Source organism: Rhinoraja longicauda, chromosome 28 (assembly GCF_053455715.1).
Source record: "Rhinoraja longicauda isolate Sanriku21f chromosome 28, sRhiLon1.1, whole genome shotgun sequence".
In the NCBI taxonomy this organism is placed as follows: Eukaryota; Metazoa; Chordata; class Chondrichthyes; order Rajiformes; family Arhynchobatidae; genus Rhinoraja; species Rhinoraja longicauda.
The window spans coordinates 880223-892639 of record NC_135980.1 but is presented as its reverse complement, the minus strand read 5'-3'; the positions used below and the strand labels follow the sequence as shown (position 1 = coordinate 892639).

At 44.4% G+C, this 12417-nt stretch overlaps 2 protein-coding genes across 2 annotated transcripts; one reads left to right on the top strand and one right to left on the bottom strand.

Annotated features, from left to right (window-relative positions):
- Positions 1-2590: 2590 nt before the first annotated feature.
- LOC144607242 (histone H3-like) lies at positions 2591-3001 on the top strand. Its single transcript, XM_078423935.1, has one exon. It carries the CDS (start codon positions 2591-2593, stop codon positions 2999-3001), a length of 411 nt encoding a protein of 136 aa, XP_078280061.1.
- A 3075-nt stretch (positions 3002-6076) lies between these two features.
- Positions 6077-6706, bottom strand: LOC144607323 (histone H1-like). The gene has a single exon (XM_078424078.1). It carries the CDS (start codon positions 6704-6706, stop codon positions 6077-6079), a length of 630 nt encoding a protein of 209 aa, XP_078280204.1.
- Between the last annotated feature and the right edge of the window lie 5711 nt (positions 6707-12417).

Sequence of the window (12417 nt, the reverse complement as noted above, 5' to 3'; positions counted from 1 at the left end):
ATGCTGAGCAAAGAGCAGTGTATGACTATGGGTACAGCTGCTTGGAAAGGAATGTTCCTTCAATGTTTTTCATTGATACGCCAGCAGGAATGGGCAAAACAATTCTTACCAATTTGATCCTCTCCAAAGTTCGAGGTCAAGTCGACGTAGCTTTTGCTGTAGCATCCTTTGGTAGAGTAGCTACATTGATGCCTGGTGGAAGAAATGCACATTCTCGATTCAAGATACCCATCGAAGTGACCGATAATACAATGTGCAACATTGAGAAGAACTCCAACATGGTTCATTTGATCAGGAGTGTGAGACTGATTGTTTGGGATGAGTGCCCGATGATTAGTAGGGAAAGCTTTGAAGCAGTGGACAGAACTCTTCGAGATCTATGCAAAAAGAACGATGAGCCTTTTGGCGGCATTCTTACCTTTGATTGTGGCGATTTTCGACAACTCCTTCCTGTTGTGAAAAGGGGAAATGATGCTGATGTTGAAAATTCCTGCATCAAGAAATCCTATTAACGTTCAAATTGTTATATTTTGTTATTCACATTTTAAACTTTAATAAATCAATTTGTGCCCGTCAGCCGCCCATGCGCAGTAATACCTCCATGTGCCACGTCACAATGGAAACCCGACGGGCGGGAATGGCGTTGCCCCCGTCGAGCCCCTAAGAATGGAGGGGTGGGGAGATAAGGGGGATGGATTGGGTGACTGGGGGGTAGGAGGGGAAGGGGGGAGTGGGTGGGGAAGAAGGGGGGTTGAGGGGATTGAGTGAGGGAGGGGAGGGTGCTAGACCAATGCAGAAAAAACACCATTTAAAAAAATCGCGATTTTTCATTGAGATTTATTTAATAATTTTTTTTAAGCCATTTATTTTAAAGAAAATAGTGCGATTTTTTATTTTATTTTTTATTTTATTTTATTTATTTTTTTTCCCCCCCCACATCACAATGGCAACCCAAAGAGTTGTGGGCCCAGTGGGTCCACTTCGTCTCGTCTATATACTAAAGCTCTTGTTTGTTCGCTTGTTGCAGAACTACAGCCAAAACGGTACACAATAGCACGACAATTTTAGGCCCACCTTACTCACCATCGTCCCGTGGTCCTATGGAAGAGGTTTCATTGAAAGTTATATATTTAAAGTTAAAGGGGGGAGGAGGAGGAGGGGGTGCTGCACCAATGCAGGAGTAGTTTGGGCCCAACGGGTCCACTTAGTCTAGTATATAATGTATATATATATATATATACGTGTATATATATATATATATATATATATATATATAAAATAAAATAACTATGAACACATGTCAAGATATTTTTTCATTCTTTTCATTCTATATTAGTGTATACCGATACAGAAGCGCCTGCTTTGGACATGCTACCATAGTTTAGTTTTGAATTTAACATATAATTGAGGGGGTCGGTGCAATATAGTGCGCACTACCCTGTAAAAATTTCAGATTTAAATTCAACACATAGGCACCTTCTTAGTTTTGTTTTGTGATTTATGGATTTTTCACATGTGAATATCTCATAATGACACATTTGTGGGTAAGCAGTATATTGCACCAACCCCCTTCAATTTTACATCATTCAAAAGTGAACTTCATAAACAAGCATAACACTTTATTTCTGTCATTCATGGTAAGATTTACATCATTTTGTGTGTGAGATATACAGGGTTGCACTGTTTCGCATATCAGCTAACCGATGAAAAGATCAGGTCCTGATTTATACCAGCTCTTCACCCCCCCCCCCCCTTGTCCCCCAACCTGAAACATCACCCATCCTTTTTCTCCAGAGATGCTGCCTGACCCGGTGATTTACTCCAACACTATCTATTTGAATTGGATTCATGCTTCTGCACCAGGTCATTTTAGTGTCTGACAAGGGTTTAAAACTAATCAATTCACCAATTGAAAATTTCTTGGCTCTAAGTATTAAGTTAAATGTCTTTTCAATTATATTGTGGATACAGTAGAGTTCTATTGTTCTATTGTTTGCAAATACTTAATCTCTGTTTCCATGACTTTTTAAAATAAAACAAAAAGAGATAGAGCTCGTGGAGGTGAAATTAAAATTAACAGAGAAAGCAAAGAAGAACAGTTCATTAAATATGATCAATTCGCCAGATACAGAGTGGATCTCCAGTGCAAATATTCAATCAGTAACATCCAAAGTTTAAAGATCACGAAGCAGCAACTCTTCAAGAACTAGTTATAAATGTTAATTATCAACTTCTCCAAGAAGCTGAAAAAAATAATTGTTTGCAAACATTTTATATACGAAGAAATCGCATAGTTATGAACACTGCCGAGTCTCGCACACAGAATCTGTCTACTAAAATGGCGCTGAAATTGACCCATGCCCAACTACGGTTTTCAGAGTCGAGTGGTCCATCTTGGTACTCCAGTAACTTTGGCGCTGACAAACCTGCAGCCAATCGCAGCGCTTGAACACTGTGAGCGACAGTCTGTATACCAGCCAATCACAAGCTGTGGGCCGGCCCTTCACCAACGCTTTTAAAAGCCGCTCCCAGAGCCGGCTCCGTCATTCCAGTCCCTGTACTTCACACTGAGTTCCGCTGTTGAAGGGGAATGGCCCGGACCAAGCAGACAGCGCGCAAATCGACCGGAGGGAAAGCTCCTCGCAAACAGCTGGCGACCAAAGCAGCGCGGAAGAGCGCTCCGGCCACGGGTGGAGTGAAGAAGCCTCATCGCTACCGGCCCGGCACCGTGGCTCTGAGAGAGATCCGGCGCTACCAGAAATCCACCGAGCTACTCATCCGCAAACTGCCCTTCCAGCGCCTGGTGCGGGAGATCGCTCAGGACTTCAAGACAGACCTGCGCTTCCAGACCTCGTCCGTCATGGCCCTGCAGGAGGCCAGCGAGGCTTACCTGGTGGGGCTCTTTGAGGACACCAATCTCTGCGCCATCCACGCCAAGCGAGTCACCATCATGGCCAAAGACATCCATCTGGCCCGCCGCATCCGCGGGGAGCGCGCCTGAACACGGCCTCGACTCCACTGATGACGAACGGCTCTTTTAAGAGCCACCGACCCGGCTGAAGAAAGAGCTGTGCCCCCCATTGTCTTGTTATATTGCTGTCCCCGTCTTTCCGTATAAATGGCAGCGGAATAACTTGCAGAGCGGAGTCTGAACCCGTTAACTCGATTTTCTTGGGTGTCAATTCCAACCATCAAATGTGGCTGGGTTATGAGAATATTTGGGGTTCCCGTCTAGACGCCGGCGAGCTAATGGCACCCATCCCCCCTGACTTTCCCTTTTCAGATATCGAACGGTCTGTCCTCAGCAGGGGCCTCACCTTTGTTCCTCTCTGCCCCCACATCAACGAGTTCCGGGTCCACCACGACGTGGAGCTCTACTTCCGTCGCCTCTGTCCCCGAGCCTTTTTCCATGGGAAGGAGTCCTCACTACCCAGTGATGACCCCATCTCCAGCAGATCCCCTCCTCTTGGACTCCCCTGGTTGGCCAACTACCCTCACTAGAACCTTTCATTTCCAACTGCCGGCATGACATCAACCACCTCAAATTCACCACTTCCCTGAATTTTGTGATACCTTTGATCTGTACCAGCATCTGCAGTTATTTTCCTACTCCTCATTTGCGTACAGTCAGCTCTTAAATAGCGCGCACGCAATTTCCGCGCAATTACCATCTCCGACCGTTCCTGCATTGGTATAGGGGAATTGCAGAAGTTCCAGAATATGAGCTGCTTGGAACACAAGGGTACCTGAACCATGTATGTACAGCCACACCCCAGGATATTGCTGGCGGCTACACCTCTTCCCTTGCATGTTACCGTGCTCTAGAAGATGCATTTAATGGTCTTTTCTGGAAGTCCAGCTAGACTGGTAGATGTTAAATTTCAACGATAGCCATTGGATTGCTACCATGAATTCTTGTAATAAAAGTTTAGCATAATAAAACATTCACCTCGCACGAAACGTTATCCCCTTAAAACCTGTTTGTACACTGCAAATGGATTAATCATGTATTGTCTTTCTGCTGACTGGTTAGCACGCAACAAAAAGCTTTTCACTGTATCTTGGTACAAGTAACAATGAACTGAACTGCATTTGGAATTTGTTTTGTTTAGTATTTAGTTTAGAGGTACTGCGAGTCCGCACCGACCAGCAATCCCCACACATTAACACTGCCCTGCACACACTTGGGACAATTTACACTTGTACCAAGGGAATTTACCAACAAACCTGCACTTATTTGGAGTGAAACCAAAGATCTCAGAGAAGAGCCACGCGGTCACGGAAATAGCAGGGGACCGGGGGTCAAATGAGATGGAGGAACTGAGTGAAATCCAGGTTAGTCGGGAAGTTTTGTTAGGTAAATTGAATGGATTAAAGGCCGATAAATCCCCAGGTCCAGATAGGCTGCATCCCAGAGTGCTTAAGGAGGTAGCCCCAGAAGTAGTGGATGCATTAGTGATAATTTTTCAAAACTCTTTATATTCTGGAATAGTTCCTGAGGATTGGAGGGTAGCTAATGTAACCCCACTTTTCAAAAAGGGAGGGAGAGAGAAAACGGGGAATTACAGACCAGTTAGTCTAACATCGGTAGTGGGGAAAATGCTAGAGTCAGTTATTAAAGATGGGATAGCAGCACATTTGGAAAGTGGTGAAATCATTGGACAAAGTCAGCATGGATTTATGAAAGGTAAATCATGTCTGACGAATCTCATAGAATTTTTTGAGGATGTAACTAGTAGAGTGGATAAGGGAGAACCAGTGGATGTGTTATATCTGGACTTCCAGAAGGCTTTCGACAAGGTCCCACATAAGAGATTAGAATGCAAACTTAAAGCACATGGTATTGTGGGTTCAGTATTGATGTGGATAGAGAACTGGCCGGCAGACAGGAAGCAAAGAGTAGGAATAAACGGGTCCTTTTCAGAATGGCAGGCAGTGACTAGTGGGGTACCGCAAGGCTCAGTGCTGGGACCCCAGCTATTTACAATATATATTAATGATTTGGACGAGGGAATTGAATGCAACATCTCCAAGTTTGCGGATGACACGAAGCTGGGGGGCAGTGTTAGCTGCGAGGAGGATGCTAGGAGGCTGCAAGGTGACTTGGATAGGTTAGGTGAGTGGGCAAATGCATGGCAGATGCAGTATAATGTGGATAAATGTGAGGTTATCCACTTTGGTGGCACGAACAGAAAAGCAGACTATTATCTGAATGGTGGCCGATTAGGAAAAGGGGAGATGCAACGAGACCTGGGTGTCGTGGTACACCAGTCATTGAAAGTAGGCATGCAGGTGCAGCACGCAGTGAAGAAAGCGAATGGTATGTTAGCATTCATAGCAAAAGGATTTGAGTATAGGAGCAGGGAGGTTCTACTGCAGTTGTACAGGGCATTGGTGAGACCACACCTGGAGTATTGCGTACAGTTTTGGTCTCCTAATCTGAGGAAAGACATTCTTGCCATAGAGGGAGTACAGAGAAGGTTCACCAGATTGATTCCTGGGATGGCAGGACATTCATATGAAGAAAGACTGGATAGACTCGGCTTGTACTCGCTGGAATTTAGAAGATTGAGGGGGGATCTTATAGAAACTTACAAAATTCTTAAGGAGTTGGATGCAGGAAGATTGTTCCCAATGTTGGGGAAGTCCAGAAGAAGGGGTCACAGTTTAAGGATAAGGGGGAAGTCTTTTAGGACCGAGATGAGAACGTTTTTTCACACAGAGTGGTGAATCTGTGGAATTCTCTGCCACAGAAGGTAGTTGAGGCCAGTTCATTGGCTATATTTAAGAGGGAGTTAGATGTGGCCCTTGTGGCTAAAGGGATCAGGGGGTATGGAGAGAAGGCAGGTACACGATACTGAGTTGGATGATCAGCCATGATCATATTGAATGGCGGTGCAGGTTCGAAGGGCCGAATGGCCTACTCCTGCACCGACTTTGTTTCTATGTTAACTGTTCAATCTCCCTCCATGCAGTATCCCAAATTAAACTTCACACAATTGTTTTGGTCTTTTCATGACATATTTTTGTGGCTCTGAAAAGAGCCGTTGTATCTGTTATAAATGATCTGCTACACTCAGGTGCTCTCTTGCTGCACCGAACCAGCTTGGTTTCCTTTCTCGGAGTTCAATGTCTCAGCCAGATCATTTTCTGTTTTCTTCAGCGGTCTGGTTGGTTTCCTCGGCTTTGTCCTTTGGCGATTTCCAATCTCGCCCTTCCTGGCTGCTCTTGTTCTCGGGGCATTTTTCAGCTTTCTTCCACCTTTCGCCAACTTCCTGTGGCCGTCCTTCATTCTCCGCCGGGACGGCCCTTTCTTTCTGGGTTTCTTCGCGGGAGCGGGTCTTTTAGCCGCGTGTTTGCCCCTCGGTTTTTTGGTGACCGCGGCACCAGATACAAACACCCGCGGCACCTCATCCTTCTGCTCCTTGCTCAGTTTGAAGGAGCCGGAGGCGCCCGTGCCCGTGACGTTCACTAAGGAGCCCTTGTTCATCAGGGTCCTGACCGCGTGGTTGATCCGAGAGTTGTTCTTCGTCACGTCGTAACCACTGCCCGAGAGCATCTTCTTGACACTGACTAACGAGAGCCCACGTCGCTCATGCGTAGCTGCCACTGCTTGCAAGATTAACTTGGACACTGTGTCCTTTTTGGTCATCTGCGGGCCCTTGGTCTTCCTCTTGGCACGTTTGGCGCGTGCAGTGTCGGTCATCGCTGTAATTAAAAACTTTTCCCCCTTTGATCTCTGTTCGTCTGCCTCGCTCCGCCGGAATGAAATGTTTCCAGCCGCTGCCGCTATTTAACTGCATGTGTCGGACGCTGCAGAGTCAAGCAGCTCAAAGATCTGTTTCAGAATTTCCTCTCATTAAATGTATAAATATAAACAGCACCTGAGTCAGTTTTTTCACTAAATTCATTTACCAACAACAAATATTGGAGAAAAACAAAATGTCGTTTTGTTGAAAGTACTTAACTTTTTTTCTTTTTTGGTATCCGGGCGGCGCCGGGGAATCGATCACATCAATAATTGGAGAGGCACACAACATGGAAAACCATGACTTAATCAGAGCAGCGCAATAATCCAATGTCTTTAGATTCAATATTTGTCAGTGAAGTGCAAACCGCCGGCCTAGAACACACATATGCAATCAAACACAAAACTGGGATGTTTACCAGAACTTCTGGGTGATGGACCCCAACATGAGATTTCGTTCAGAGAAAAATAAAACCATAGAAAATGTATATTTGGATTTTGTAATCACTTAAAGAGAAATCAGGACGCCCCAGATTAACACGAATTGCGCTCGGATTTCCCCGATGTAAATTGTATGATTATAAATACGTATATCCGGTCAAAATCGAACAAGAGATAAAGTGTCAACTTCTCAGGTTGAATATCAAATGCTAATTAAGGATAGGTAAGATCTCGATTTCTATTGGCTGTAATTGTGGAACGTTTCTGTTTTACTCTGCTGTGGAAGGCCAATCAGCAATCAAAGAGGAATCAATTGACCAATGAAAACGGCACCATTCTCTATGTCTAACTACAAAAGAAGTTGCGACTGATGTTTCGCGTTCAATAAAATTTCTGAGCAGTCGAATGCAAATAAAACGTGGTAAAACTGGCGGTAAAGAATGCGCTAAAGCAAAGACCCGTTTTCCCCGAATTGGTTTGCAAAACACGACTGTTACGGAATGGTCATGATGCTGAGCGAATTGGTGCTGGCGCTCTGGTTTGGTTATCCGCAGCGCTCAAGTACCTGACAGCTGAGATATTGGAAGAAGTGGACAACGTGGCCCGCACCAAAAAGAACAGAATCATTACCCGCCATCTGCAGCTCGACATCCGCAACGACGAGGAGCGCAACAAGTTGCTGGGAGGCGTCACTATCGTCCAGGGTGGGGTTTCGTCCAACATCCAGGCTGTGCTGCTGCCCAGGAAAAGCGACCACCCCCAGCAAAGTTTGAAATGGCATCAACATTCCGAGCTGGACGCAAAAGGCTTTTTTAAAGAGCCACCGAATATTTTCTATGTTATGTGCTTTCCCGAATATATTCTATGTTCAGATATGTAAAGAGTTCTGTGCTGATGTAATGCTTTGTAACAGTGTTTACATTTCTAATTCCGTTTAATTTGGAGATCCAGCATGAGAACAGGCGCTTCGCCCCACTTAATTATCTGCTTCCACAACAGTACAGTTTTACAGAATATTTTCGCAATTTCTCATCTACTCACGCACTCCGTTAAATTGAAGAATGATACGTCCAAAATCCGCACATCTCTGATGTGGTACAAAGCGGAACATCCGGTGGGTCTACGCGGTCACAGACAACAACAGAGGTCAGGATCGAACCCGGGTCTCCAGCACTGTGGGGCAGCCTTCCCACTGGCGGCGCCACTGTACTGCTCATTACGTCTCTGTGCCGTCTACAACCCACCGTGCAGTGGTTTTTTTGCACTTTATTTCATATGTTTTCATTGTTACAAAACGATTATTTGAAAAATAATGAATAATATGTAGGGCTTGATTGCCAACTGCAGAGATTTTTTAATATTTCAAACCTCGAAAGTTCATAAGTGATAGGAGCAGAATTAGGCCCATGGTATACCCAGCCATTCAATCATGGCTGATCTATCCCTCCTAAACCCATTCTACTGCCTTCTCCCCATAAACCGTGACACCCATACTATTAAAGAATCTATCACTGCCTTAAAAATATCCATTGACGTCCTCCACAGCTTTCTGCGGCAACAAATTCCACTGATTCACCCCACTCTGACTGAAGAAATTCTTCCTAATCTTCCTAAAGTAATGTCCTTTGATTCTGAGGCTATGACCTCTGGTCTGAGACTCTCACTAGTGGAAACATCCTCGACACATCCCCTCTATCCAGGCCTTTCACTATTTGGTAAGTTTCAATGAGGTCGCCCTCATCCTTCTAAACTCCAGCGAGTAGAGGCCCAGTGCCGTCAAACGTTCTTCATATATTAACCCACTCATTCCTGGGATCATTCTTGTAAACCTCTGGATCCTTCCAGAGCTAGCACATCTTTCTTCAGATATGGAATTTGCTGACAATACTCCAAATGTGGCCTGACCAGCGCATTATGGAGCATCAGCATTAGGTCCCTGTTTTTTTATATTCCAGTTCTCTTGAAATAAATGCGAGCATTGTATTTGTCTTCCTTATTACCGAGTCGACATGCAAATTAACTTTTTGGGAATCTTACATCAACACTCCCAATAGACAATAGGTGCAGGAGTATGCCATTCGGCCCTTCGAGCCAGCACCGCCATTCAATGTGATTATGGCTGATCATTCTCAATTAGTACCCTGTTCCTGCCTTCTCCTCATACCCCCTGACTCCACTATCCTTAAGAGCTCTATCTACCTCTCTCTTGAATGCATTCAGAGAATTGGCCTCCACTGCCTTCTGAGGCAGAGAATCCCACAGATTCACAACTCTCTGACTGTAAAAGTTTTTCCGTTCTAAATCTCCGTTCTAAATGGCCTACCCCTTATTCTTAAACTGTGGCCCCTGGTTCTGGACTCCCCCAACATCGGGAACATGTTTCCTACCTCTAACGTGTCCAACCCCTTAATAATCTTATATGTTTCGATAAGATCCCCTCTCATCCTTCTAAATTCCAGTGTATACAAGCCTCGTTGCTCCAGTCTTTCAACATATGACAGTCCCGCCATTCCTGGAATTAACCTAGTGAACCTACGCTGCACGCCGCTGCTACGCTGAATTAACCTAATAAACCTACGCTAACCTAGTAAACCTATGCTCCCAAGTCCCTTTGCACCTCCGATTTCTGGATTCTCTCCCCATTTAGAAAATATACCTTTCTTCCGACTACCAAAATGCATAACACCACACTTTGCTGCACTATATTCCACCTGCCACTTCTCTGTCCAATCTCCATACCTGTCCAAGTCCTTCTGCAGAATCCCTGTTTTATCCACACTACGTGCCCCTCCATGTATTTTCATATAATCTGCAAACTTGGCCACAAAGCCTTCAATCCCCTCATCCAAATCATTAATATCCAGCGTGAAGAGTAGCAGATTCAGCTCCAACCCCTACGGAACTCCAAAGGAATTGGCTTTGGACATAGAAGATGCAATTGGGACTAAATTGGGTATTTTTTGGGAGGCGATGGGGTGGGGAGGGGGCAGTGTAAATATCAGGGATACTGTCACAAATAAGATGAAGTGCCGTTTATAGGAAACAGTTCAGTCTGCTTTGCCATTCACTATGACTGTGGGTCATCCTGTATTTGAAATCCCATTCAGCTTGTAGGAGCCATTTTGCAGTTATTAGTTATTTTTGCTTATTAATATCATTACCTTGTATTCTGATGTAGTTTGGACACTATAGAGTTAATGCAATGCTTACGTAGGGGCTGCGCGGAGCCAGAGTACGGGCAGTTGGGTACGTACTGGCAGAGTGTTTGAGCTGGGAGGTGCTTACAGAGGGTCAGCTAGAAGCTCCGCCAAAAGATTTATCAGCCATGATGTAATCGCCTGTAAGTTTTATTAACTAGAAGATTAATACAAACTCTGTCGAAGTTATATCTGGCAATTCGTAACGATCGCATAGACTGGTAAGATGTGGAATTTTACCTAGCAATTAATAACCAGTCGATGACAAGAGATATGCCAATATGATTATTGCACCTTCAAATAAAGAAGACTAACTATTAAACGTCTGGGAGGATTTCTGTTATTAGTTGTTCGAGTTATTACGCTTATCGCTGACCAAGTGGCAGCTTGGGAGCTAATTGAGATAGACGAGAAGCTGGCCATTACATCGCGTAAAATTCCATCTTAGCTGAAGCGATCAGCTTGAATCCACTCCTTCGGAAAGTTCAGAGAACTTGCCTTCACTAGAGATGAAATGTGAGGTCTTTTCTGAACTGGAGTGATTCATCGTGAAATCTGCCTAAGCTGGAACGATTTATTGGAATTGACTTTTTGGAAAGTTCAGAAAGCTTGTCTTCGCAAAAGGCGAAGACAACGAGAGCTTCCAGACCAGTGAGAGATTTATTGCCAAAAGCTGAAGCGTTATATCTGTTTCTAAGAATTATTGATGAGAATTAGCTCTTGAAAACTGACTGTGGGAAAAATCTGCAGAAATCGTAGTCCGCTTTAAATTGTTTTTACTGTATGGGAAAACAAAGGCTGTTTTCGAACCATCAAGAGCTTGGAATGCGGACAGCATAGCAACGACCTTGGGAGTCCCTGGTTACCCAGTCTTGTTTAAAAAATATTCAAGGAGAAAGAAAGCACATCTGGCTTATGTTACAAACCTCAGAATGTCTGAAATTAAATCCGATGTTCCGTCACAGGGTGGCGATAGTGGAACACGGCCTAAAGTGACCAAAAGGGTCAGTAAGCTTACTCAGGTTGGCAAGCACATGGCTTATGAAAACAATGAGAAGCTGAAGAAACGTAAATATAAGATGGCTGGGAAGATCATGGAAAGCATCAAAGAGCTAATAAAATTAGGAAAGAGGTCAGAGGTGGAGCTCAATCTGAATCAACTTAACGACCTCAAAGACGAAATCAACAGTATCTATGAAACATTGAGAGAGCTACAGTTAGCACCAGAAGACCAGGATGCGCAAGATAAATGGATGCAGCAGGTGGTCGAACATTTAGATGGATTTATCCAAGATGTTGTTGAATGGCTAAGCAAAGAAGGTCATGTGGCCGTACCCTCCAATATTGAGGGTGCCTTATCTGAGGGTGGCGATGACGCAGACTCCATCAAACCTGGAGATAGTGCTTCAAATATTTCGACCTCTAAGGTGAGCATCAAATCTCGTGCATCTTCAACGCTTTCTGTTCGTAAGGAGGCTGAGGTGGAACTGGCTGTTCTTGCTGAACAAGCTGCGTTCATGGCACAGAAGCATGAGATTGAGAAGCTAGAAGGCCAAATGGAAGAAGAACAAAGGAAAAACGAAAAAGAACGGAATAGAAGACAACAGAAAGAAGATGAGGAACAACTGAGAGAAGAGAAACGGAAGAGAAGACAAATGAAAGAAGAAGTAGAACAGAGGAGAAGACAACAGAAAGAAGAAGAAGAACAGAGGAGAAGACAAAAGAAAGAAGAAGAGGAACAACTGAGAGAAGAAGAAGAACAGAAGAGAAGGCAATTAGATTACAAGAAGAGGAGTGATCAATTGAAAAGAGAGAAAGAACGATTGGAGCTGGAGTCTAAAATGGCAGCAGCCAAGACAAAACTAAGTGTACTTAGTGCTCCATGATCAAGAAGCAGCTCGATGATATCAGATAGGATGAGTTCTTATTCAGGACGAGGAGCTGTCCTAAGTCAGATGCCAGTTGGACGGGAACCCCCCAGGACTGAATCCTGGCCTGAATGGGAGCCACAGGTTGTTAGACCAAAGTAAA

Excerpts from the sequence above, each read along its gene's own strand:
- LOC144607242 (XM_078423935.1), top strand. The coding sequence starts at position 2,591 with ATGGCCCGGACCAAGCAGACAGCGCGCAAATCGACCGGAGGGAAAGCT.
- LOC144607323 (XM_078424078.1), bottom strand. The coding sequence starts at position 6,706 with ATGACCGACACTGCACGCGCCAAACGTGCCAAGAGGAAGACCAAGGGC.